Source organism: Lethenteron reissneri, chromosome 40 (assembly GCF_015708825.2).
Source record: "Lethenteron reissneri isolate LAM-NWPU_2019-01 chromosome 40, ASM1570882v1, whole genome shotgun sequence".
Taxonomy (NCBI): domain Eukaryota; kingdom Metazoa; phylum Chordata; class Hyperoartia; order Petromyzontiformes; family Petromyzontidae; genus Lethenteron; species Lethenteron reissneri.
In genome coordinates this window covers 11,679,018-11,704,427 of record NC_083818.1, presented here as the reverse complement: position 1 = coordinate 11,704,427, position 25,410 = coordinate 11,679,018, and the positions used below count along the sequence as shown (strand labels likewise).

At 54.5% G+C, this 25,410-nt stretch overlaps 1 protein-coding gene across 1 annotated transcript; it reads left to right on the top strand.

The window, feature by feature from the left end:
* The first annotated feature begins 237 nt into the window (after positions 1-237).
* Positions 238-2,852, top strand: LOC133352468 (transcription factor HES-1-B-like). Its single transcript, XM_061568125.1, has 4 exons — positions 238-487; positions 874-969; positions 1,096-1,183; positions 1,507-2,852. Exons 1-4 carry the CDS (start codon positions 374-376, stop codon positions 2,169-2,171), a joined length of 963 nt encoding a protein of 320 aa, XP_061424109.1. The 5' UTR covers positions 238-373; the 3' UTR covers positions 2,172-2,852.
* Positions 2,853-25,410: the final 22,558 nt, after the last annotated feature.

Below are 25,410 nucleotides of genomic sequence, written 5' to 3'. Positions count from 1 at the left end.
ACAGCCATCATCATCATCACCACCACTACTGCGGGCATCCCTACCCCCCACTCCACCTTACCACCTCCCTCCTCCTCCCCGCCGCCACCATCAGCAAACTCGGCCAAGAATCATAAACCTTCCTCCCCCCACTCCACAAACCACCCACCCACCCACCTCCTCCTTCACCCTCCCCCCCAGCCACCACCCCCCTACCCAGCCACACGCGTCTCGCCCCCTATAAAAGGCGAGCCACGAGGCTGTTGTGACCCACAACACGCGCAGGGCTCCCACCACCACCGCCGCACCGACCGCGCGCTGCTCGCGTAGCTGCCTTTCTCTGGTCACCGACTCGGCGTGAAGACCCTTCGGCAGCAGCAGCAGCATCATCGCCATGCCCGTGGACACTCTCGACAAGAATGCCTCGTCTCCCGTGGCCGCGTCGACCGCTTGCAACGCGGCGGCGGCGCCCCCAGACAAGCCCAAGTCGGCGAGCGAGCATCGCAAGGTGATGACCAGCGACGGGAATGATGATAGCTACGGGCTGCCGCGTGGCGTCAGGTTACGTGGGAGCCGACCTGCGTTGCTGAGTGTGCGATTTGGGTTTAAAAAACAACATGACGAGCTAGCAGCTTATAGGGCGTTCAGTTAAATCATCAGCTGAGCTTTTGCTTTCATTCATTACCGAAGGGTGATTAGCAGTGGATTGAATATTGCAATAATGATGATTACGATGATAGGGAATGGCTTCGTTAATTGTGCACTCATATTTTGGGTGAGGATATACAGAGAGCAGACTCAACTGTTACGCATTGAACACGCGCCTTGACTTCGCTTTCATTGTCACTGACTGCTGCTTTAACGACTGCTTTCGCCAACTCTTTGCCATTGCAGTCGACCAAGCCGGTGATGGAGAAGAGGAGGAGGGCTCGAATTAACGACAGCCTCAATCAGCTCAAAGCCCTCATCCTGGAAGCTCTCAAGAAAGACGTGAGTTCCGCACCGCGACTGGATTGTTCAACAAAACAAATAACTTTATTTAAACAATCGCCCACTCGCTCACAACGTTCTGCCGAGCGCGCGTCTCACCTAACGATGTGCCTCCTCTCCCAACAGAGCTCCCGACACTCGAAGCTGGAGAAAGCGGACATCCTCGAGATGACGGTGAAACATTTGAGAAGTCTGCAGAGACTCCAAATGAGCGGTGAGTAACGTAACATTCATGTGCTGCGCAACCGCGACCACTCATGCCACACACACACTCCGCTCGCGGTATATTCATTCTACAGAACAATACATTGCTATTTTACTACTGCTACTGTGTAAATACATCTATCCTCCGGCAGATATCTTGTAGCGCGCATGTTGTAGTTTCGCCAAAAAATCAACTTAAGTTCCTAAAGTTGTGGTGCACGAAGTCGACTTAAAAAAACACAGAATCGCGCGCGTGATTCCCGCGTAGCAGTTCAAGCAGCGTGACACTCAACTCCCTCTCCCGTCTCTCCCCCCCCCCCGACCACCCAACAGCCGCCCTGTGCGCAGCAGACCCGGGCGTGCTGGGCCGTTACCGCGCGGGCTACAGCGAGTGCGTGAACGAGGTGACGCGGTTCCTGTCCACCAGCGAGGGGGTCCACGCCGCGGTGCGGACGCGCCTCTTGGCGCACCTCGCCGACTCCATGGCGGGCATCCCCTCCGGGACCGGTGGGGGGGTCTCCCCTTCCCCCCTCGCCGCGTCGGGGAACCCCCCAGCGCTGTCGCCCCTCGCCCTCCACGGAGCCGCGCTGCCCGTCTCATCCTCCTCCTCCTCCACCAACACATCCGTGTCCTCCGCCACGAACTCCTCCGGCGGCGCCTTGAGTTTGAGCGCTCGCCTGGCCGCGTACGGGGCCGCTGGCGTGCAGGTCATCCACACGGCGGAGGGGCCCTTCGCCTTCATCATGGCCAAGGGCGCGCAGTGCGGCGCCGGGTTCCCCCAGCAGCCGGGGCCCGTGATGGTGCCGCTTTTTGCGGGCGGTGTCGAGGGACAGCAGCAGCAGCAGCATTCTCCACCCAGCAGCCCCCCCGTCAAGCCGGGCTCGCCCCCCCTTCTGGGTTCCACCTCCATAAGCCCAGTCGTGCGGGGACAAGCGCGGCACGGCCAGCCCCTCCAGCCGGTGCACAGGGCCTCCGCAGCCGTGTGGAGGCCCTGGTGATAGATGGACCCAACCCCCACCCTTCCCACCACCCATCCTCCTCTCATGGGGCCAGAGATGAAACTCGTGGAGACAAAATCTATGCCACGTGGGTCACAACAAGCCAGAGTTTGTGCCCACGTGAGGCCCTCAAATGATCGATCGCTGCTTGGGCCACGGGGTTTTGTTGTTGTTCAATTCTCCTTCCAGACGTTTGCAATGAAAATCAAACCACGCCGTGCCTCTCCGGCCCCCGTGGTGTCCACACGCACTGCGGGCCTCGCCTCAAACTTATCACTGCCACGCGCGTCTCCCTGCGAACGCAACGCGAATTGTGCCTTCTTCACAATACTCCTCGTCGGCGTCTTCGACGTTCGAAGCCCAACGCGATTCGTTTGGTGAAAGAGAGCCGCGCGCGTGCCTCTCAGCGCGGTTTTTGTACATAGCGTGGTCGCTGTCAATACGTTTCACTCTCGTTGTTGTTTTAAATTATGCCTAATATATGTCGTATGCGCGAAGATGTACATCATTGTGACGGCAGTGAGCGCGTGTCGTCAACGCGTGCCGATATTCGCCCTTGTAGGGCGGTGAAACATTTTTTTTTTACCAAAAAAAAAGAGCCTCTGCTGCTATATGACACCATCATCATCTCGACACGGTGATGGGAGTTAATAAAAAAGAACACATTTTATATATCTATAACGGCGTGTCGCTCTTCTTTTCTTCCAACTCACTCGCATCCTTTCCCCCCTCCACTCCCTCCTCCTCTACCCACTGGACTGGCACAGATCCCTCTCCATCTGATGCATGTCGCGACCTCCCCAAGTCGCATGACGCCAGTGTCGAGGGGGAAAGTGTCCCGGTGGCTCAAACGTGGCGACTCCGCAGAGCGCGTTCCCATTGGCGTTCGTAAGCAGCAAGTCGTAGATGATTCCACATTACCTGGGACGAGGGCAAGTACGTCCAATTAAACGACCAGCTGCTCATCACCGGGTGGTGCTCGTTACTTTATCGGCCGTGGAGACAAGGAGACAGGATGGGTTCACGCGACCCTCGTTGACTTGGATTCGTTAATAATCATCATAATCATCATCCTTACGGGGGGGTGGGGTCTCTAAATCGAGTACCACTTTGTGGCTAAAACAACGACCTGCACACGTGCAGCACACGGCTGGGGCGTCACGCGGGGCATGGGGGAGGGGCGGGGAGCACGTGACCATACTTCACCACGCTGGTCAATGCGGGCTGGTGAAGGCAGGGAAACCTCGCCGTGGGAGCATAGAAGAACGGTACAATAGTGGATGTTGCTGTGATGCTGCTCGTAGCGTAGCCCCTCGGCAGCAGGTAGCCGATAGCGCCTGTTATGCACAGTGGCCTCCCAACTCGGCCTGTGCCTGGCTGTTGTCCATCCAGGTCGTTGTCCAGCCTCAACAATCCTGCTCAGCTTCCGCGGTCTGACGAGATCGGGAAGAATTTCCGTGCTACTTTGGCCACAGGCTGTCGTCAATCGAGCACCTCCACACACCACGGGCTGCCCATCTCCTCCGGCGTCCTTTATTCTTCATCATCGCTGCCTGTTTGATGTGGTAGCATACGCAACGCAGCAAAATCACAGTCCCTTGTCATAGGAACGTGGAATTGGCACCGCTGGCTTATAAAGTCCACCTCCCGGCATATGTGGGTGGGTGCCACCCGCGATGTTCCTGCCTGAGTCGGGGGGGGGGGGGGGTGGAGTCGGGGGGAGGTCGTGCGGTGATTGAGATGTGGGGCCAGCGATGGTTTTTGTGTAAACACGGCCGCGTTGGGGATGCCACTCTGGACAATTTCACTTCGCACTGCCCAAACACAAACTCCTTTCCCCAAACACACAAACTCAATCCCCTACACACAAACACACGCACTCAACACCTACACACGCCTGCTGCCTTTTGGTCTCAAACACAACCAACAATTAAGTGACCCGTCACACAGCGGCAACAGCATCGTGAACGGGGGGTGGGAGCGGTGGCGCAGTGATTAGCGCGCTGGGGATTTGAACACTTAAACACATGGCCACACACGTTTCTAGCCGCATCAACTTGGAGCGCACGGTGGCTATTATAGTCACGACATCGTCACAGCCACAAGCATCACACTATTGTGTGAAGATCTGTGATGATGGTTGCAGTCGAGTATGGTTTAGTGGATAGTGAGCGCACTGCGTTATGAACCCGGCGACCTGAGTTCGATTCCCGGCCACGGCTAATTAACATCAGTGGGAAATGACATCGTAACAGCCGGAGGGTGTAAGTATGATCGATTGTATGCCGATACGTTCCCGTAACGCCTTGCAGCCAGCTAGAAGTCACTACATTCACCAACACGATAAAACATCTATTAATGCAATGCCTACACGCGCCTATGCATTGGATCGAGAATGGGAAGTATAGTTACACTTCACATACTACTAATTTACAACCATTTTTCTGGATGAAGGTCTTCGGTGTGCCTGCCCATACTTCACCACGCGTTTCAGTGTGGTGGCTCAGAGGCTGTTGAAACGTCAAACGCCACCGATGTCATCCGTGGCCTGAGATCGACCTCAGGTCGTCGGGTTCACAGCGCGGTGCGATGCCCACGAATCGGACCCGACCATGAGAGCCGTTCGTGGATCTTCACCAGCAAGAGATTGATCGTGGCTCATGATGATGATGATGGTGTTGCACATTAGCCCGTGCGAGTCGCCAGGTGTGGAGGTGTCAACATCCCCAGGGGGCAGCGTGGGTAAACTTTACCCGAGCGAGCCGTGGTGTTAAGGCCCGCAGTAAAGTATATAAACGTACACACACACACACGGAAAGATCACGCGTATGGGCTGCCAGACTGTCGGGCAAAGTGCTGTTAGCGAGCAGGTATTAAGGAGAGAAAAAAATACTCATTTGACATTAAAACTACATGCGACGTTTGGGCAATAACCCTTCTCACGAAGAAGGTCCAATGGCCGAAACGTCGGCCATTATATACATCTATTTTAAGACCACAGTGTTATTGACGAATTTGTTTAGTTTTTTTTTGCATCGTGTAATCGTGTAATCTAATCAGCGGACAGGGGGGCCAGTTGAAATGACCCAGTTGAAAGGAGCTGGTCTCGAGTACCGGATCAGTCCGGCCCGACCCGTCCCGACCTGCTTCTAAGTGATCGTGGGAACGCAGCAGCAAGCGGAGTGGTGTTGAAGACAAGGGCCCCCTTTATACTTTCGAATGTTCGGGGCTCGCGGAATGCACGTTGATACATACAAAGTAATCTAAAGATGCCTCGGTCCTCCGATGGTGATGAGCTCATCATGCCTTCAACAATACCGCGCGAGCGTCAGAGAGGGCGGGGAAGCGATGGCCATTGGGTGGAATTCCTCCTCTCTTTGAACTGCAATGATCTTTGTGCGTCCTTGTGAATGAATATGCGTGCATAGCAGCAGGCGGGATGGAGTGTGTGTTAATGTGAATGTGTGTATGTATGATGGGGGAGCGGTATTGTAGTCGTTAGCGCGTTGCGCTACGAACCCGGCGCCCCGAGTTCAATCCTCACCAGTAACGATTATCTGAACTGGTTCTGGGCCTCCCCTAGGTCGACTCAGCCTCAAATGAGTACCTGGAGACAAGGGCGTGGTGTTGACCACCCAGCCACTCGTGTGCTCACGAACAGCACTTGCCTAAACAGTCCGTGAAGGCTATACGGCAGATCTTTGTCTTTGTGGATGTGTGAGCGTGTGTGACGGTTTTTTTTCTTCTCGTGCGTGTGTGTGTAAAATTAATGCGTATTTGGGCGTGGTTGTTAATGCGCTTGTCAATAATGCTCGTGTGTTTAATGTGTGTGCGCGTGTGTGCATCGATGCGTGTAAGCCGAATGTTTGTGTGCGTGCATGGGAACTGCGCTCGTAAACCGGCGACCCAAGTTCGATTCCCGCTCACGGTCAATACAAGTTAAGATTATCTGAACCGGTTCCTGGGCGTTCTCTAGGTCGACTCAGCCTCAACTGAGTACCTGGTGCGATGTGTAAAAATCTCCACTGGGGAGACAAAGGCGGCCGGGCGTCGTGCTGTCCTCTCATGCGCCGTCCCGGCCTTCATAGGTGCTCGCTAACGGCACCTTGATGTCGGTGTGATCTACTATTATTCTAAGTGTATACCACCCTATGCGTGTGTGTATGCGTGTCACAGTTCAACTTCCCCTAAGTCAACTCCTCCTGCTGCCATGTCGCGTTTACGTTTGGGTCTCTGCGCCCACCGTCTGTTGACGGCGACACGAGAGGGAGTCTCAGTCTCTGTGTGTGTGGGAATGCGTGAGCGGCTGTTAGTGGAGTAGGCGCCGTGGGGAGCGGTGGCGCAGCGGTTAGCGCGCTGCGCTACGAACCGTGGCGACTCCAGTTCGATTTTCGCTGACGGGCTGTGCCTCATCTAGGTAGACTCGGCCTAAAATGAGTACCTGGACCGGTGTGTGTGTAAACATCGCTGCTGCGGAGACGAAGGCGGCCGGGCGTGGTGCTGGCCACCCACCCCCTCGTGTGCCGTGCCGGCCTACTCGCTCACAGCACTTGCCCCAACAGTCTGTTAAGGCTACACGGGGGATCTTTGTCTTTGTGAATGTTTGTGTGTATGCCCCTGAGCACTTCGTGTGTATATGCGTGTGCCTTTATGTTAATGTGTATGTTAATGTGTTTGCGTGTTAGTGTATGTGGGTGTATGTTAATGTATATGTGCATATTAATAAGTGTGTTAGTGTGTGTGTGTGCTATAGTGTATGATAGTGTGTTTGTTTGTGTGCGTGTGCTCATGACCGGCTCCGGTTTGACAGCAGAGGTCTCACTCAGAATCAGTCGAGCGGCATTATATTTTCATCGGTTGCGTAACGTTGTGTGGAAGCTACCTGGTCTGTCGCTGCGCAAAAAGCTTCAGGTCTTCTCGGCCACGGTCATTTCCTCCCTTCTCTACGCTTGCGAAACGTGGACCCCCCTAATGGTTAGAGACATTTAGCCTGGCCTGCCTGCGATTCATCCTGGATTAACCAGGCTGGATTGTGTGAGAAGCTCACGAATCCGTGAAAGATCTGGACAAAGTCCCATCGGTGAGCTCCTCCGGCAGGCAAGGCTGCGTTGGCTGGGTCATGTGGCCCGCATGCCCAGCCACCGCATGCCAAAACAGCTTTTGTTCGGCCGGATCGAGGGGGCTAAACGGGCGCGGCACGAGCTAGAGAAGAGATGGAGTGATGTGGTACAGGAGGACGTGGAGCTGAGTGGACTTGCCGATGACTGGTACCAGCGGTGTCAAGATCGGCCTCTGTGGAGGAGGCTCGTGAAGGACGCTACTGGGCAGTTGGAGGCAGTCGCCCTCCAACAACAACGGTGGGCGGAGGAGCGACGCTCACAACAACGAGCGGAGCGCCGGGTGTATAAAGCACAGCAATTTGGCACAGTAGGGGGCACAGGTGGTGCATCAGCCAGTCATCTCGGTCATCTCGGTCAGTCGACCCGTGGCACCTGCTGGGTCTGCCCCGTGACCTCCTGCCAGCGGGCGTTCGACACTTCACGTGGCCTCAAGGTGCACTTGGCCTGGCACAAGCATCGTGGTGACGTCACCGCCACTTAGTGGCGAATGGCGGTTGTTGTTGTTGTTAGTGTGTGTTAGTGTGTATGTTAATGTGTGTTAGTGTGTATGTGTGCGTGTGTGTTAGTGCGTATTAGTGTGTGTATATTAATGTGTGTGTTAGTGTGTATGTTAGTGTGTGTTAGTGTGTGTGTATGTTAATGTGTGTTAGTGTGTATGTGTGTGTGTTAATGTGTGTTAGTGTGTATGTGTGTGTGTATGTTAATGTGTGTGTGTTAGTGTGTGTATGTTAATGTGTATGTATGTTAGTGTGTGTGTGTTAGTGTGTATGTTAATGTGTGTGTGTTAGTGTGTGTTAGTGTGTGTGTATGTTAATGTGTGTGTGTGTTAGTGTGTATGTTAATGTGTGTGTGTGTGAGTGATAGGTCAGTGGAGGGGGAGGGAGGGTCACACGCCGGTCCTCACACTCTGCGTTTTCCCTCCAAAAATTCATGAAAGGAGACGCATCAGCATGGAATATACACTCCGATCCATCTGGCTCTTAATTAAACACGGCCGCGTCACAGCATAGACGAAAGTTAAATTTTTCCTCACCGGTTTCTCAATTGCACAATTATTTATTTTCAATTAATTGTCCCGAGATTGAACAACTGCGATGGCCTTAAGACAATGGCCCCTCTCAGTCCATCGTCTTTCATGACTTCCAAAGCAACTCGAACACACACACACGTCTTGTTTACATATATATCTACTTGATCATGGTTTTGTTTAAACTACCACAGGCCAATTCATGCGCAGGAGTGATGCTCATAAGCGCAATATACACAAAAAACATGTCCTCGATATCCAAGCGTTATTATGATATAAATAATAATAAAAATACTTTGTCAATAGTCGAGTGAAACTGTTTTAAACGAACATTGATCATTCGGTTGCTTTGCGTTTATCTCCGTTTGTGGAAAATAATTTAAATTCCACATTCCTATGGAAAGTGCCAGATCAATGCCCTGGGTGATCCATTTATCGATACCCTACTCAACGAATGAGAGTGAAATTTTAGCGAAACAGAACATTTGAAAACTTTTTTAGATATATCACGCCGTGACTGTTACAATGTCCAATCATCTGTTGAGAAGATCGTCAGAGTGGCGTTATAGATGAGTGGAGTAACTAAAAATATGTCTCTTAACACCAAACACAGTGGTATCGTGCATCAACTACAACAGCTCTTCATGTAAAAACAAACCATATTTTTTACACAACCTAATTTTTGTTTAACGCGCGTGGCAAGCATTGTACGGTTCTAATCTGATGACAGCCACCAGGCAGTGATGGAAATTCCACAGTATGATGACGGATCCGAGTAATAACGGTGCCACCCAGTATGTAATGTAGGGCACAACACAACACGGCAAAATCCCCGCATGCATCACATCTCGCCGTCTTTGTGTCGTAGCAGCAGTAGCAGCAGTAGTATCGTGATCATCATCAGTATTGTGATTGCGGAATTCCGTGATTTTGGCGGGACGGGTTTGCCTTTCACTCATTGCCGCATTAATCAGGGGTCAGCCCCCCCCCCCCTTACTCCCCCAAACCTCTACCCGGCTGGGGGACGACAGATGTCGACCGGGTCCCCCGTGCCCCCCCCCACCCCACCCCCTGCCCTCACTGCCCTCTCCTCTTTGTCCACGCGCTTTGTGACTCAAACACCGCTGAGTTTTGGCGGGAACGTGCGCGATTGGTTGCTTACGGAGGGGCCGGGGTGTAAGGGTGGGTGGTGGTGGGGGGGCAGTGGGGGGGGGGGGCTGTTTAGTGGGAAGGGAGGTCGAGGTGGGCGGGAAGGGGTGTTCATTAAGAGGGTGTCGGGGGATAGGGGAGTTGAGGGAGAGGTGGGAGATGGGGGAGGAGATGGGGGAGAGTGGTGGGAGATGGGGGAGAGTGGTGGGAGATGGGGGGAGAGTGGTGGGAGATGGGGGAGAGTGGGGAGATGGGGGAGAGTGGTGGGAGATGGGGGCGAGAGTGGTGGGAGATGGGGGAGAGTGGTGGGAGATGGGTGAGAGGTGTGGGAGATGGGGGAAGTGGTGGGAGATGGGGGAGAGTGGTGGGAGATGGGGGAGAGTGGTGGGGAGAAGATGGGGAAGAGTGGTGGGACGATGGGGGAGAGTGGTGGGAGATGAGGTGAGAGTGTGGGAGATGAGGGAGAAGTGGTGGGGCAGATGGGGGGAGAGTGGGGAGATGGGGGAAGGAAGTGGATGGGAGATGGGGGGAGAGTGGATGGGAGATGGGGGAGGAGATGGTGGGAGATGGGGGAGAGTGGTTGGGAGATGGGGGAGAGTGGATGGGAGATGGGGGAGAGTGGTGAGGGAGATGGGGGAGATGGTGGTGATTGGTAGATTGGGGGAGATGTGGTGAGTGATGGGATGGGGTAGAGTGGTGGGAGATGGGGGAGAGTGAGTGGTAGATGGGGGAGAGAGTGGTTGGTAGATGGGGGGAAGATGGGTGGGAGATGGGGGAGAGTGTGGGTGGAGATGGGGGAGAGTGGTGGGAGATGGGGGAGAGTGGTGGGAGATGGGGGAGAGTGGTGGGAGATGGGGGAGAGTGGTGGGAGATGGGGGAGAGTGGTGGGAGATGGGGGAGAGTGGTGGAGATGGGGGAGAGTGGTGGGAGATGGGGGAGAGTGGTGGGAGATGGGGGAGAGTGGTGGGAGATGGGGGAGAGTGGTGGGAGATGGGGGAGAGTGGTGGGAGATGGGGGAGAGTGGTGGGAGATGGGGGAGAGTGGTGGGAGATGGGGGGAAGTGGTGGGAGATGGGGGAGAGTGGTGGGAGATGGGGGAGAGTGGTGGGAGATGGGGGAGAGTGGTGGGAGATGGGGGAGAGTGGTGGGAGATGGGGGAGAGTGTGGGAGATGAGGGAGAGTGGTGGGAGATGGGGGAGAGTGGTGGGAGATGGGGGAGAGTGGTGGAGATGGGGGAGAGTGGTGGGAGATGGGGGAGAGTGGTGGGAGATGGGGGAGAGTGGTGGGAGATGGGGGAGAGTGGTGGGAGATGGGGGAGAGTGGTGGAGATGGGGGAGAGTGGATGGGATGATGGGGGAGAGTGAGAGTGGGAGATGGGAAGTGATGGAGCAGGGAGAGAGTGGTGGGAGATGGGGGAGAGGGGTGAGGGAGATGGGGAGGAGTGGATGGGAGAGGGGGGAGGAGTGGTGGGAGATGGGGGAAGAGTGATGGAGATGGGGAGAGTGGTGGGAGATGGGGGAGAGTTGGTGGGAGATGGGGGAGAGTGATGGAGATGGGGGGCGAGTGGTGGGAGATGGGGGATAGTGGTGGGAGATGGGGGAGAGTGGTGGGAGGATGGGGGAGAGTGGTGGGAGATGGGGGAGAGTGATGGGAGGATGGGGAGAGTGGATGGGATGATGGGGAAGAGTGGTGGGAGATGGGGGAGAGTGGTGGGAGATGGGGGAGAGTGGTGGGGAGATGGGGGAGAGTGGATGGGAGATGGGGGGAGAGTGTGGGAGATGGGGGAGAGTGATTGGGAGATGGGGGAGAGTGGTGGGAGATTGGTGGGAGATGGGAGAGTGGTGGGAGTGGGGGTAGGAGTGGTGGGAAGATGGGGAGGGAGAGGTGGTGGGGGGAGATGGGGGAGAGTGGTGGGAAGATGGGGGAGAGTGGTGGGAGATGGGGGATGAGTGGTGGAGAGGGGAGGAGAGTGATGGTAAGATGGGGGAGAGTGGTGGTGGGAAGATGGGGAAGTGGTGGGAGATGGGGGAGAGTGATGGGAGATGGGGGAGAGTGGTGGAGATGGGGGAGAGCTGGTGGGAGATCGGGGAGAGGGAGTGGTGGATATGGGGGAGTGGTGGGAGATGGAGGGAGAGTAGTGGTGGGAGATGGGGAGAGTGATGGGAGCTGGGGGGAGACTGGTGGCGAGATGGGGGGCGAGTGGTGGGAGATGGGGGCGAGTGGTGGGAGATGGGGAGAGTGGTGGGAGAGTTGGGCGACGTGGTGGGAGATGGGGGAGAGTGGTGGGAGATGGGGAGAGTGGTGGGAGATGGGGAGATGGTGGGAGATGGGGGAGAGTGGTGGGAGATGGGGGAGAGTGGTGGAGATGGGGGAGAGTGGTGGGAGATGGGGGAGAGTGGTGGAGATGGGGGGAGAGTGGTGGGAGATGGGGGAGGTGGTGGGAGATGGGGGAGAGTGGTGGGAGATGGGGGAGAGTGGTGGGAGATGGGGGGAGAGTGGTGGGAGATGGGGGAGAGTGGTGGGAGATGGGGGGAGAGTGGTGGGAGATGGGGAGAGTGGTGGGAGATGGGGGAGAGTGGTGGGAGATGGGGGAGAGTGGTGGGAGATGGGGGAGAGTGGTGGGAGATGGAGGGAGAGTGGTGGGAGATGGGGGAGAGTGGTGGGAGATGGGGGAGAGTGGTGGGAGATGGGGGAGAGTGGGGGAGAGTGGAGTGGTGGGAGATGAGGGAGGTGGTGGGAGGATGATGTGGAGAGTGGTGGGAGATGGGGGAGAGTGGTGGGAGATGGGGAGAGTGGTGGGAGATGTGGGGAGAGTGGTGGGAGATGGGGAGAGTGGTGGGAGATGGGGGAGAGGTGGGGAGGAGGGAGAGTGGTGGGAGATGGGGGAGAGTGGTGGGAGATGAGGGGAGAGTGGTGGGAGATGGGGGAGAGTGGTGGGAGATGGGGGAGAGTGGTGGGAGATGGGGGAGAAGTGGTGGGAGCTTGGGGGGAGAGAAGTGGTGGAGATGGGGGGAGTAGTGGTTGGGAGATGGGGTGAGACTGGGTGGGAGATGGGGGAGAGTGGTGGGAGATGAGGTGAGAGTGGTGGGAGATGGGGGGAGTGGTGGGAGATGGGGGACGAGTGTTGGGAGATGGGGGAAGTGGTGGGAGATGGGGGTGAGAGTGGTGGGAGATGGGGAGAGTGGTGGGAGGATGGGGGAGAAGTGGTGGGAGATGGGGGAGAGTGGTGGGAGATGGGGAGAGTGGTGGGAGATGGGGGGAGAGTGTGGGAGATGGGGGGAGAGTGTGGGAGATGGGGGGAGAGTGTGGGAGATGGGGGAGAGTGGGTGGGAGATGGGGGAAAGTGGTGGGAGATGGGGAGATGTGGGAGATGGGGGAGAGTGGTGGGAGATGGGGGAGAGTGATGGAGATGGGGGAGAGTGGTGGGAGATGGGGGAGAGTGGTGGGAGTGTGAGGATAGAGAGGGGGCAGGGGGGGGCAGCAGCGCGGGGGAAGAGGGAGTCGAGGAGGGAGGGAGGCGTCGTTGGGGGTGGACGCCTGTGACGAGGAGCTGGGGGACAGGGAGGAGGGTCACGTGCCCCTTGTGGGGAACAGGAACAGGTAGCTGGCGGGGAGGAGAGGGGGGGAGAGGGGAGGGGGGGATAGGCGAGGGGGGGGTAGAGAGGAGGGTAGGGAGGGATAGGGGGAGAGGGGGGGAGAGAGGGGGGGGTAGAGGGAGGGGTAGGGAGGGATAAGGGGGGGGAGAGGGGGGGGGGTAGAGGGGGGGGGAGAAGGGGGGAGAGGGGGGGGGAGGTGTCAACGTGGAGGGAGCACGAGTGACAGGTTTGGACGCAGTGATTGGGGTATTCATGAGGCTGCTCATGGCGCCTGCTATGCAGGAGCACGTGGTTTGATCCCCGACCTTGACGACGCCTGTATATTTGAGTTTGCGTGTCTCTCTCACCGTGTTGGGTTTTCTCCGTGCGTTCAGAGTATTTGGCTGCTGTACCTAATCACCGGGGTGTTGGCCACCCACTCGCCGTGCCAGGCTTTCGCGGATGCTCTCCAACAGCTTTTGCCCCAACCACTTTGCCACCGCTCCCACACACACACACAAGACAAAGATCTCCCGTATAGCCTTCAAGAGACTGTGGAGGGCAAGTGCTGTCATAGCGAGCACCTGTGAAGGCCGGCACGGCGCACGAGGGGGGTGGATGGCCAGCACCACGGATGTTCATTACACACCGCACGGGTACTCGTTTGAGGCTGAGTCGACCTAGAGGGGAGTACCGGGACCGCATCAGATAATCGTCACCGGTGTTGGCCGTGAGCGCCCACCGCTGCCCACGAAGACGCGCTCCCTCCACACCAGCTGCTGAGTAGCCCCATCACGATCGCGAGTTTGGCGCGGGGTGCCCAGCGATTCGCAATCGCGACGCGTACGAGGGGGCTCAAGCGGCCACACTACAATGGCAAAGGTGGAACAATAGGACGCGCGGGGGGGTGGGGGAGGGGGCATTGTGGTGAGAATGTCGGAGGGCGCCTACGCGTCATCAATGATCGGGGGCCGACTCACAACTCGCGTCTTGGTCAGCGAGCGACACACCGATCTGTGGGGCGGTGACGAGATGTGAACCACCTCGCCCGGTATGCGGGAGGTCGTGGGTTCGTTCCCGATGCGGACGACGCCTGCTGCTGCTGTATATTTGGAGTTTCCGTGTCTCTCTCTCTCTCCCCGTGATGGTCGCGTGGATTTTTCTCCGTGTCCTCTGGGTTTTCCCTCCACATTTATAAACACGCGCATAGAGTATTTTGATGCTATAAAGTTCGACATGATAAGCCACCACTTCGTTGAGCTGTCAGTTGTGGCCAGGTCGCTTCTGAAAAAGAGCTACGTAGCTCAGTGGGCCTTACCTGGTAAAATAATAAAAATAAGTTTTAGTTTTTCGTTTTTCATAAGGGTCCTGCTGCTGCCGCTACGCTGTGTTTTTATATTTAAGATGTATTTCAGCAACTTAATGATGAGTCGTGTTTATTATTATTCTAGAGCGCGCGAATTAACCGGAGCACCCGGAGAAACCCCACGCCTTGCGCGAGGGGGCAACGCTCTATCCCCGCACAGATGGAAACAGATGGCGACGAGTCCTTACCTTGCCGTACCGCCCGACCAAAACTCAAGCCAGTTTCCGTGCCAACAAAAAGTGAATTGCACTGAAGTTTCTATGACGTGTATTCACCCTTCTGTTATCCGCTCTTAATATTATCCGTCATTTCAGGCAACGACCCCTCCACAAAGTGGCGGCCAGTGGCGGCGCACTCCTGTGACACAGCAGCACTGTGGAGGCGAGGGTTGGTGAATCACGGCACGGATGGCGTTGTGAAACTCCCTTCCCGTCGGCCTCGATGAGGTGCCATGCCCTGGCTCGCCACGAGAAGGCGCTACAGCAGGTTGACTAATCGCCATCTGTTTATATCTGTACGGGGTTATCGTGTTGTTCCCTTGCGCGTGTGGGTCTTCCCCAAGTTGCGCGGTTTTCTGACACCCGTGTAATAATAAACAGGACTCATCAAAAAGTGCCCGAAAAAATACTGAGTTAAACCCCAGTGTAAAAGTGACGTGGCTCGCCTGGATAAATAAGGCATTTAATAGGCGACGTTTCAGGCAATGACCTTCATCATAGCACTTAGAACGCACTTCGGAGATCACTGATGCATGGTAGAACGTCACGATTCGTCCCTGAGGCCTGGGAGACAGACCCCCTCCAGCACTCACAAACAACCGTCAGCCACGTTGCTTGAAAACGCGCGTTGAGCAATCATCTTGTTATTCGCATTGCCACGCCAACAGCAGCAACAGCAGCATTGTGCAAACGCCCTCGTTCATAATAGTCCCGCCGTGCGGATTGTTGTGCCGCGTCGCTTGCGAAGGTCACGGGGTGAAACCGGGAGGAGCGCGTCTCGCGCAGAGCGGCCACAGCGACCACGGGCCCCGCGGCGTCTCCTCCTCCTGCGACGCAGCCGCCCGGCGCGCTCAGCCCGCGGGGCCATTGTTGGAGCGGTGGGGATGGACACGCTGGGCTCCGTCTCCATGAGCACCGCGCTTTGTTTACCTGTCTGCGCGTCTACGCGTACGCGTGTGTGTGTGTGTGTGTACGCGCGTGTGTGTGTACGCGCGCGTGTGTGTGTACGCGTGTGTGTGTGTACGCGTGTGTGTGTGCGTGTGTGTGTACGCGTGTGTGTGTGTACGCGTACGTGTGTGTGCGTACGCGTGTGTGTGTGTGCGTACGTGTGTGTGTGTGTACGTACGTGTGTGAGCGTACGCGTGTGTGTACGTGTGTGTACGTGTGTGCGCGTGTGTGTGTGTACGCGTGTGTGTGTACGCGCGTGTGTGTGCGCGTGTGTGTGTACGCGTGTGTGTGTGTGCACGTGTGTGTGTGTGTGTGTTTAATGCCCAGCGGTTAGCGCGCTGCGCTACGAACCTGACGACCCAAGTTCTATTCCCGATTCTCACGGCCAACACCAGTGACGATTATTTGAACCGGTCCTGGGCCTTCCCTAGGTCGACTCAGCCTCAAACGAGTACCTTGTTCGGTGTGTAAACATCGTCACTGGGGAGATTGAGGCGGCCGGGCGTGGTGCTGGCCACCCACTCCCTCGTATGCCGTACCGGACTTCACAGGTGCTACTCGCTAACAGCACTTGCCCCAACAGTCTGTAGCTATGTTTGATATATACACGCCTCGACAGCCTGTGAAGGCGATACGGATGGACGTTGTCTGTGGAGCAAGCGACTCTTTGCGTGGGGGCAACAGCGTCGCGACCCGAGTTCCATTCCCGCTCACGGCCAACGTTAGGTGATGGATATCTGTGCCTCCCCTAGGTTGACTCAGCCATGCATGAATATCCGGGCCTGTCCTGCTACGGCGTGTAACCTATAGGCAGAGGTGAGACAAAGGCGGCCGGCACCCGCAGTGGTTCTGGCCACCCACCCTCTCGTGTGCCGTTCCGGCCTTCGACAGATAAGTGCCCGCTAACGGCACTTGCCGCAAACCATCCGTTACAAATGCTGTAAGGTGGAGGGGGACGAGATCTTTGTTTCTGTGGTAAAACTACACTCTTCACAGCGCAAGGCGTGGATTCGCTAATCAATGAACAACTCCTCTCAGCACCGGGGGACGGGCGCGGTGGTCGTGCGTTAATGATTTGTCTGCGACGACTCAGCTCCCTTTCTTCCATTTCTGAAGAGCGATCATCACGCCCACCAATTCCACCTCCGCGGCAAAGCCAATTCGCCTAACAGCTCGCCGACAAATTGGCCAAATTGGTAGCAATTGCGTTTAACGCGGCAGGCATTTAATACAATTTAACCAACCCACTTTATTGGGGGATTTATTTATTATTTTACTTACTTGTACGACTCCTGCCCCCTCCCCCCACACTCCTCCCCCCCACACCCCGATCACATTTTGGGATCCTGTATGCATCACCTCCCTCTTGATTTTCACTGCCAGTGATCTAATGCGATTAGAGGCACAATGAGATTAGATTTTTCCTCCACCCCCCACCCCCCCCCCCCCAGAGTTCAGGCGGTTGCGGGTTTCACAGAAGAGTCCGAAAGCGTCGCGGTCCTTTCTGCGTCCTCACTCGAGTGAGTTAATACCTCGACAATACCCCCCCGCCCCCCCTAATCTCATTAATGCGACAATGCGCCCAGCCCTCAATTACCCACAAGCCTCTCAAAGTGTCGTCGTGAGGAATGAGGTTTTGACGAGCGAAATAAATAAATACCCCGGGTGAGCAACAGTCGGCTAACACAGAAGTTGAAACTTGGCAAGAATGAGTGGGCTTTGAGAGTGTCCGCGTGTCGATCTGTCGGTCGGTTTGTGTGTGTGTCTGTGTGTGTGTCTGTGTGTGCGAGTGGGGAGCGGTAGTGTAGCGGTTATCGCGCTGCGCTATGAACCCTGCGATCCGAGTTCGATTCCCGCTCACGGCCAACACCAGTGACGATGATCTGAACCGGTCGTGGGCCTCCCCTAGGTCGACTCAGCCTCAAATGAGTACCTGGCGCGGTGCGTAAACATCACCACTAGGGAGACAAAGGCGGTCGAGCGTGGTGCTGGCCACCCACCCCCTCGTGTGCCGTTGCGGCCTTCATAGGTGCTCGCTAATAGCACTTGCCCCAACAATCTCTTAAATGCTATACGGGGGATATTCGTCTTTGTGTCTCTACGGTGGAGGAGGCTCGTGAAGGACGCTACTAAGCAGTTGGAGGCAGTCGTCCTCCACCAACAACGGAGGGGAGAGGAGCGACGCTCACAACAACGAGTGGAGCGCCGGGCGGTTAAAACACAGCAATTTGGCACAGTATGGGGCACAGGTGGTGCATTGGGCCGGTCATCTAAGTCAGTCGACCTATCGGTCTGTCGTGTGACCTGTCAGCAGGCGTTCGATACGTAACGTGGCCTTACAGTGCACATAGCTTGGCACAAGCGCCGTTTGTGACCTCGCCGCCACGAATGATGGTTGTCGTTGTGTCCATGGTTCTCGGAGCGTGTAAAGTACTTGTGGATTCAACACTGAATAGCAATAGAATGATGAATAATGTTTACTTTCATGTATGGCGCTGTCGTTCCTGCAAAGTGCATCTCATTCGCCGACGGATCAGACAGTTAAGAAGGCAGCATTGGCCAGGCCGCAAGGTCTGCGGTCCTCTACTTATTAAGATGTTGTCAGACAATGAATGAGTTGTTTATGCGTGTGGGCGGAACCCCGCACGTGCGAGCCGTTGACTACTCTATCGCATCTTCTTGGTTCTTTCGGTAAAGTCACGTAGAAGGGAAATAAAAAAAACATAATAAAATGCAATTCTCACGACGTTTCGGCCACAACGCAAGCAGCCGTCCTCAGGTGAAGAACAGGGATGTCGGAAAGACAGCGTCTGAATTCCTGCAGTCACGAAAGCTTTAAATCGACACTCTATCGCAGTGGCTCTTCACCTGGGGTGCATCTCGCACCCTGCTGGGAGCGTGAGATGCCCTTTCTGGAGATGCGAGACGAGTCAATTTTTGTTGTTAGAAGGTAAATAATCGAAAACACAGATTTAGCACGGGCACGTAAGAACAACTACTTTGTTAATTAACGTAATAATGTATTTATTTTATTTTATACCTACGTGACTTTACCGAAAGAACCAAAGAGTATAATAAAACAGTTTTTAAAGTGGAGAACCAAAGTTGAAGAACCACTGCTCCATACCCAGCGCAGAAGGGACAGCTGATATTAGTCTGCACTTGCCTGGGCCGCCCCATGCGGGACAACCAGGGCAACGGCTCCTCCTCGACGCGCGTGCAGAGGCAGTGAAATCTTAACACTCACACCCGCTTGTTTACAAATGTGACAACTAGAATGTGTATGAAGTGTGTTGCACGTGTGTGTGTGTGTGCCAGGCATGTGGGGAGCAGTAGTGTAGCGGTTAGCGCTACGCCGCGCTACGAACCTGGTGACCCGGGTTCGATTCCCGCTCACGGCAAACATCGGTGAAGATTATCTGAACCGGTCCTGGGCCTTCCCTAGGTCGACCCAGCCTCAAATGAGTACCTGGTGCAGTGGTGTGTAAACATCGCCACTAGGGAGACAAAAGCGGCCGGGCGTGGTGTTGGTCACTCACCCCCTCGTGTGCCGTGCCGGCCTTTATAGGTGCTCGCGAACAGCACTTGCTCCTGCCGTCTGTTAAGGCTACACGGGGGATCGTTGTCTTTGTGCGAGGCATGCGCGTGTGTGTTGTATCATACACTGCCCTCAATTAGACATTGGTCTCTATTCATTCGGTAAGGATTACTTTAAGGAAAACGCTCAACGCACTCGTCAACATCACCGTGTGGCATCAAAAGAAAAACATTTAATCGGCCACGTTTCGGGAAATGGGCCTTCTTCAGAGCACATCCAAGTGCTGTGAATATGTGCACATTCATGTGCGAGAAATTAGAACAAACAGCGATAGTACCAACCCTGGAAAAAACTCAACATAATATAATACTGTAACATAAATAACACAACATAATATAATACTGTAACATGAAAAACATAATATAACAATGTAACATAAACAACACAACACAATATAACACTGTAACATGAACAACACGACACAATATAACACTGTAACATAAACAACACGACACAATATAACACAGTAACATAAACAACACAGTATAATACTGTAACATAAACAACACAACACAATATAGCACTGTAACATAAACAACACGTGGTGGCTATGGGATGTTATCTCCCTCGCCTGTTAGACACGGTAGGTCGCAAGTTCGGTCGCGACCCTAACGCCCCGTGTCTTTATGATTATTGTTGTTGTTGAGTGTCTCTCTCTCTCTCCCCGTGGTCGAGTGCATTTTCCTCCGGGTCCTCCGGTTTTCCCCCTCCCTATTTGGAAACATGAGTTTCGATAATTTGGCTGCTGTAAATTTCCACACTTCGTTGAGCTATCATTTGTGGCCAGGTCGCTTGGGCAACACCCATTTCAACCCTTTTCAAACAGTCTGCCTCAGCAGCAGACCACGCTTTCCCTCCTGATGATGGACGCTTGTGTTGCGCCCGAAACGTCGTGATTTATTGTATTTTATACCTAATTGACTTTACTAAAAGAAACAAAGAGTAAGTACAGGGTGCCTTAAACAAATGTTGACACGTGCATGGGACTATCGTTTTTAATGGAAACATAACGGATAATACACTGGAACATTAATAGCTTCAAAAAGTCAAAGGGCGTCCACTTGTTCATTGTCAACACGTGTCTGGGATCTTCTCCAGGTGGTCTCCAGAGCCCGGAGGGGCAGCGCGTCTCTCGTGGTGTCGTCGCTAATTCTCAGAAGTGTTCACGTTTTGTTGAAGCAGCACCCTGTATTTATTACACAACCCTTCAACCGACGCCCTAGATTGTTTCAGCAGTATCGATTCAAGGCGAGCAAAACCCTTTGTCGCTTTTGACGTCACAGCGTCTCAGCAGCAGCAGCGTCAGGCTCGCATGCGCGTGTGTACGGCGCGAACGAAGTTCAACATACATGTCCATAATACAGTTCTTTTTTGGGGTTAAATCACGTACATATTAATGTGTCGCTAAATCCGCCACCACCCGACACAGGCGATTAGTAAGGTTCGTCACGTAAACAGAACATGGCAATTGTCACTAGTTAATCCACAACATTTACTATCCGAGTACGACGTTTCGCCAGTTATTACAACCAGCATCATCAGGCGACAGCCAGATTTGTGGAGAAATCCTCCTGTTTCACTCTGAACATACATACACATACAAGACACAGCGGACTGCAATGTTCCTCAACCAAGAAAACCTCCAAAAACTCCTCGGCAACCATCCTCAAACTCTCCACAGTGAATCGTGAGCGCGGGCGACAATGGCTATGACGTGGATTATTCTCTCACTTCCAAAAGAGGGGGGGGGACCCCCCTTTTATTCTACCCCTCCTCCCGCCCCCCCCCCCCGAGTGAACGTGCGGTAATTTGACAGCGGACAGACGTCGCAAGAAAGGCGGAAACGCGGCGGAGGAGGAGAGGAGGGAGAGGAGGCGAGGTGGCCACAGCGCGCATTCACCACTCAACAGAGGCTGTTTAAATTATTAAATAAATAAAAACAAAAACTGGGGGATGGGGGGGGGGGCTCCCCCCCCCCCCCCCCTCCCAAGAAAAAACACTTTTATAAGAAGTCAGACAAGCGGGCAAACACATCTTGACTCTCATTCATTGCCCTCAATCCCACGTCCATTGTGGCAGACAGAGAGAGAGTTTCGGCGCTTTTAACGATGTTTCTCTCTCTCGCTGCACTCTTTTTTCTTCTTCTCGCGAGGCCGATAAAAGACTGCGGTTGGCACGCGGGCGTTTCTGGGGCGTGTTGTGTGAGCTTTGCCATGACACCCATCATTCATGCAAATATTCTCCTCGATCCCCCCCCCCCCCTTCTCTCTCTCTCTCGCGCGCGCGCGTTCTCTCGCTCATCTCATCCGCCCCGCGCGCGGCGCCGCCTCTTCCCATTCTCTACACATCCAGACGCGAACCTCAATCGGCGAAGAAGACCATGCCAGGGGGATTTGTCCCCTTTATCCCACCGCGGCCCTCCACCCACCCATCCCCATCTCTTTCTTGAGCCGTGTTGGGTTTGATGCTGCCAGGATGGGGTGAGATCGAGGCCGGTTTTGCTTTATTTATTTTATTTCAGACAGACAGACAAACAGAAAAGGATTCCCATCCTATTGTGCGCCGGTTTACCCAAGTGTCACTTAAATGAGGCGCGTGTTTACCTGCCCTGCACTGGGGGGCGGTGCGCGCGGGGAGGGGGCTCTCTCTCTCTCTCCTTCTCTCGCTTCTTCCGTGGCCTCCGTTGTGCGCCTGTGTGCCCCGCTGCTGCCTTGCCCTCTGCGTGTGTCTGTGTGTGTGTCTGTGTGTGTGTCTGTGTGTGTGTTTGCACGCGGTGGGGTGGATGTTGGGCTGTGTGCGCGCGAGCGAGCGTGTGTGTGCGCACGTGTATTCGTGCGTGTGTGCTCGTGTGTTAGATTTAGCAACAACAACTAAAGCCGTGTTTTTTTCTTCACTCCCCCCCCACCACCAACCACCACCACCGCCCCTGTTGCTAGGTAGGAAGTACAATCTTGATATTTCAGCCTGGCCGGAGCTTTGTGGGAGAAATGTTGTCCTTTGCGTGTGTATGTGTGTCTGTGTCTGTGTTGGTGGAGCGGTGGTGGAGCGGTTAGCGCGCTTCGCTACGAACCTAGCGACCCGGGTTAGATTCCCCCTCACGGCCAACACCAGTGACGAGTATCTGAACAGGTCCTGGGCCTCCCATAGGTCGACTCAGCCTCAAATGAGCACCTGGTGCGGTGTGTACACATCGCCACTAGGGAGACAAAGGCGGCCGGCCGTGGTGTTGGCCACCCACCCCCTCCCTCGTAGGCCGTACCGGTGGCCTTCATAGGTGCTGCTGCTCGCTAGGAGCGCTTGCCCCAAAACAGTCGGTTAAGGCTTTCCGGGGGACTTTTGTCTTTGCGAGCAGATGTGCTCGCGGCCCATCAGTAAGGGGCTTTAAACATCGCGAGACAGGTCGCTGCAAACACGGCCTGTTGTCAATCCCCTGCTGGTCGAGGGCCTCCCCGTGCTGCCGTTGCCCCCCCAGGTGTGGAACTCCCTGCCGGGAATCGAACCGAGCCGGGTCGAGTGTGCGGCGCGCGGCAAACACCGAGTGACATTTCACGGGCTCTTCTCCGGTCACGTACATCCTTCCATCCATCCCCCGCGTTGATCAACAACAGCAACAACAGATCAATGATTACAATAAACCGGCGAAGGACTCCCCACGCCACAAATGTTTACAACTCCAGAATTGCGTAAAAGAGTTTGCGCGGTGTTTCAGACTTCCGCAGTAACATTTTGTGTTCCCTTACGTGCGGACTATTTACTGGCAGCAATAATTTCTACTGCGGCTCGTGGAATGACCTTCATCTGGCCAAGGTCACCGCACCTGCATCTACATAGCACACATCCTGCTCACCGTGCTGGTCAGTGCAGGTTGCTTGAACGGATGCGAGGAGCAGCCCAGGACCGATTCGGATATCGCTCACCGCCGGTGATGACCGTGGCCGGGAATAGAACTCAGGCCGTCGGATTCATACTCCTGTCCACTAACAGCTGCGCCACCGCTCCGCCGCATACCACGAGCCTCGCACCATACAACAAAGAATAAGATTACCCGTATAGCCTTTCACACAGATTTGCGACGAGTGCTGTTAGCGAGCACCTATGAAGGCCGGCAAAGAACTCGACGGAGTGGGTGGGTCAGCACCATGCCGGGCCGCCCTTGGTTCCACAGTGCCGATGTTTACACACCGTGCCAGGTACTAATTTAAGGCTGAGTCGACCTAGGGGGAGGCCCAGGACCACACAAAGGGGGGTCCCTCCAGTGAGCCCCCTTCTAAGGGGTCCCTTCCTGGCAGAACCCCCCTCCCCTCCCCCAAGTGAGCCCCCTTTCTACCCCGAGTGTCGGCAATCTTCATGGTCGATCTGACGCAGCCAGGCGGTCGCGACGGTATCCCCCTCCTCCTCCTCCTCCACCCGCTTCACCGATGCCCCAGCTGTGGACATCCACAGCTGTGGACATCCACAGCGAATGTCGTCTTCATCGACACGCGATGAGCGACCGCCCGTGGCCACAGCGGCTCCGCTCTCCGGGTTCACCCGCTTAGAGGCGAGCAGGCGCGCAAGATCCGTCTGGTGGTGTCGATAGACTTCTAATGAAGTTATTGTATTGCGTTGTCATCGCGATTGTATTGTCATCGCGATTGTATTGTAATTGTATTGTCATCGTTATTGTATTGTCATCGCTATTGTATTGTCATGGTTATTGTATTGTGATTGTATTGTCATCGTTATTGTATTGTTATTGTATTGTCTTCGTTATTGTATTGTCATCGCTATTGTATTGTCATCGCTATTGTATTGTCATCGTTATTGTATTGTTATTGTATTGTCATCGCTATTGTATCGTCATCGCTATTGTATTGTCATCGTTATTGTATTGTTATCGTTATTGTATTGTTATCGTAATCCTTATGTATTGTTATCACTGCTTGTTGCTACTGCGCTTGTTAACACGAGAAAGCCTAACCGAGTCTCAAGACTCCTTGTCAGGAGCGTCTTTAAAACGAATAACTGAGCTATTTTGATCTTGCCAGGTGAGGCTCACTGAGCTATATCGCTTGTGCAGAAGCGACCTGGCCACAAATGATAGCTCAACGAAGTGGCTTATCACGTGGACATTTCTAGCAACCTCTAAACGAGTGGTGTTGATTATAAATGTGGAGGGAGAAACTGGAGAACGTGGAGAAAAATCCACGCGACCACGGGGAGAGACACGTACACTCCAAATATGCAGCAGGCGTCAGGGTCGTGATTGAACCCACGACCTCCTGTAGACCAGGCGAGCGAGATAACATCTCCTAGTCACTGCGGCGTCTTCAGAAATAGTTGCGTGCTGCCAATTTCAACAGGAACATTTAAAACAAGGTGTGTTGTTGTTGTTGTCCGGAAAAAATGGAAGGGGCCGCAAAGAGAGGAACACCTAACAGAGAATGGCTTGATGACGACAACAAAAGGGATCGGAGCCAGCAAGATGCGGCCACTACTGGAGCACATTGGCACGAAACAGAGGGAAGTGGAAACAAATGACGACCTGTGCGGTGGGCACACCTACGGGCCATCTGCCCACGGATCGTGATGATGATGATGATGTTAATGATGTTGGTGACCTTCCTCCAGACAATATCCGTGGCTTTGATTTTTCACACAACGTGGTCGTTTGTGCAGCAGAATCACGGGCAAGGCACGCGATCTGCACCTCCGAATTTCCCCGACAGATTTGATTCAATCCAATTGTTGCTGTTTTAGTTGTATCTTGAACCCGGCTTCCCGTATAAATTCTAAATGGATTACGCTCGTCGTAAAAAAAACACGCACCACAGCCGGGCTGATGTTGGCAAGACACGGCTCCATTTGGATAGGTTCGTGCGAAATTATACAGGTCACCAAAGTAAATAACAAATATATCGAAACTGGTCATAACTACACGGTCTGTGTGTTGGAATTGTCCGAAATGTCGCGTGTTATATATATGTGAAAACAGATGTCCTGATGTGTGATTATTTCACAGATGCCCTACTCATACTGGACATCTCTGAAAAAGAGCTTATAGCTCATCGGATTCCTCCTGCAGTATAAATAAAGATTCTGATATATTTTTCATTTCAAGTCAGTATTCATGCGAGGGATCTCGAGTAGCGTTAGCGTTGGGGCGAGGGTTTGTGCTAGGTCTGGGGTCAGTGTCTCTGCAGGTGGCAGCCAAAATTGGGGTTCTTAGCCTCGGGGCAAATCCGTGCAGAAAAAGGCTC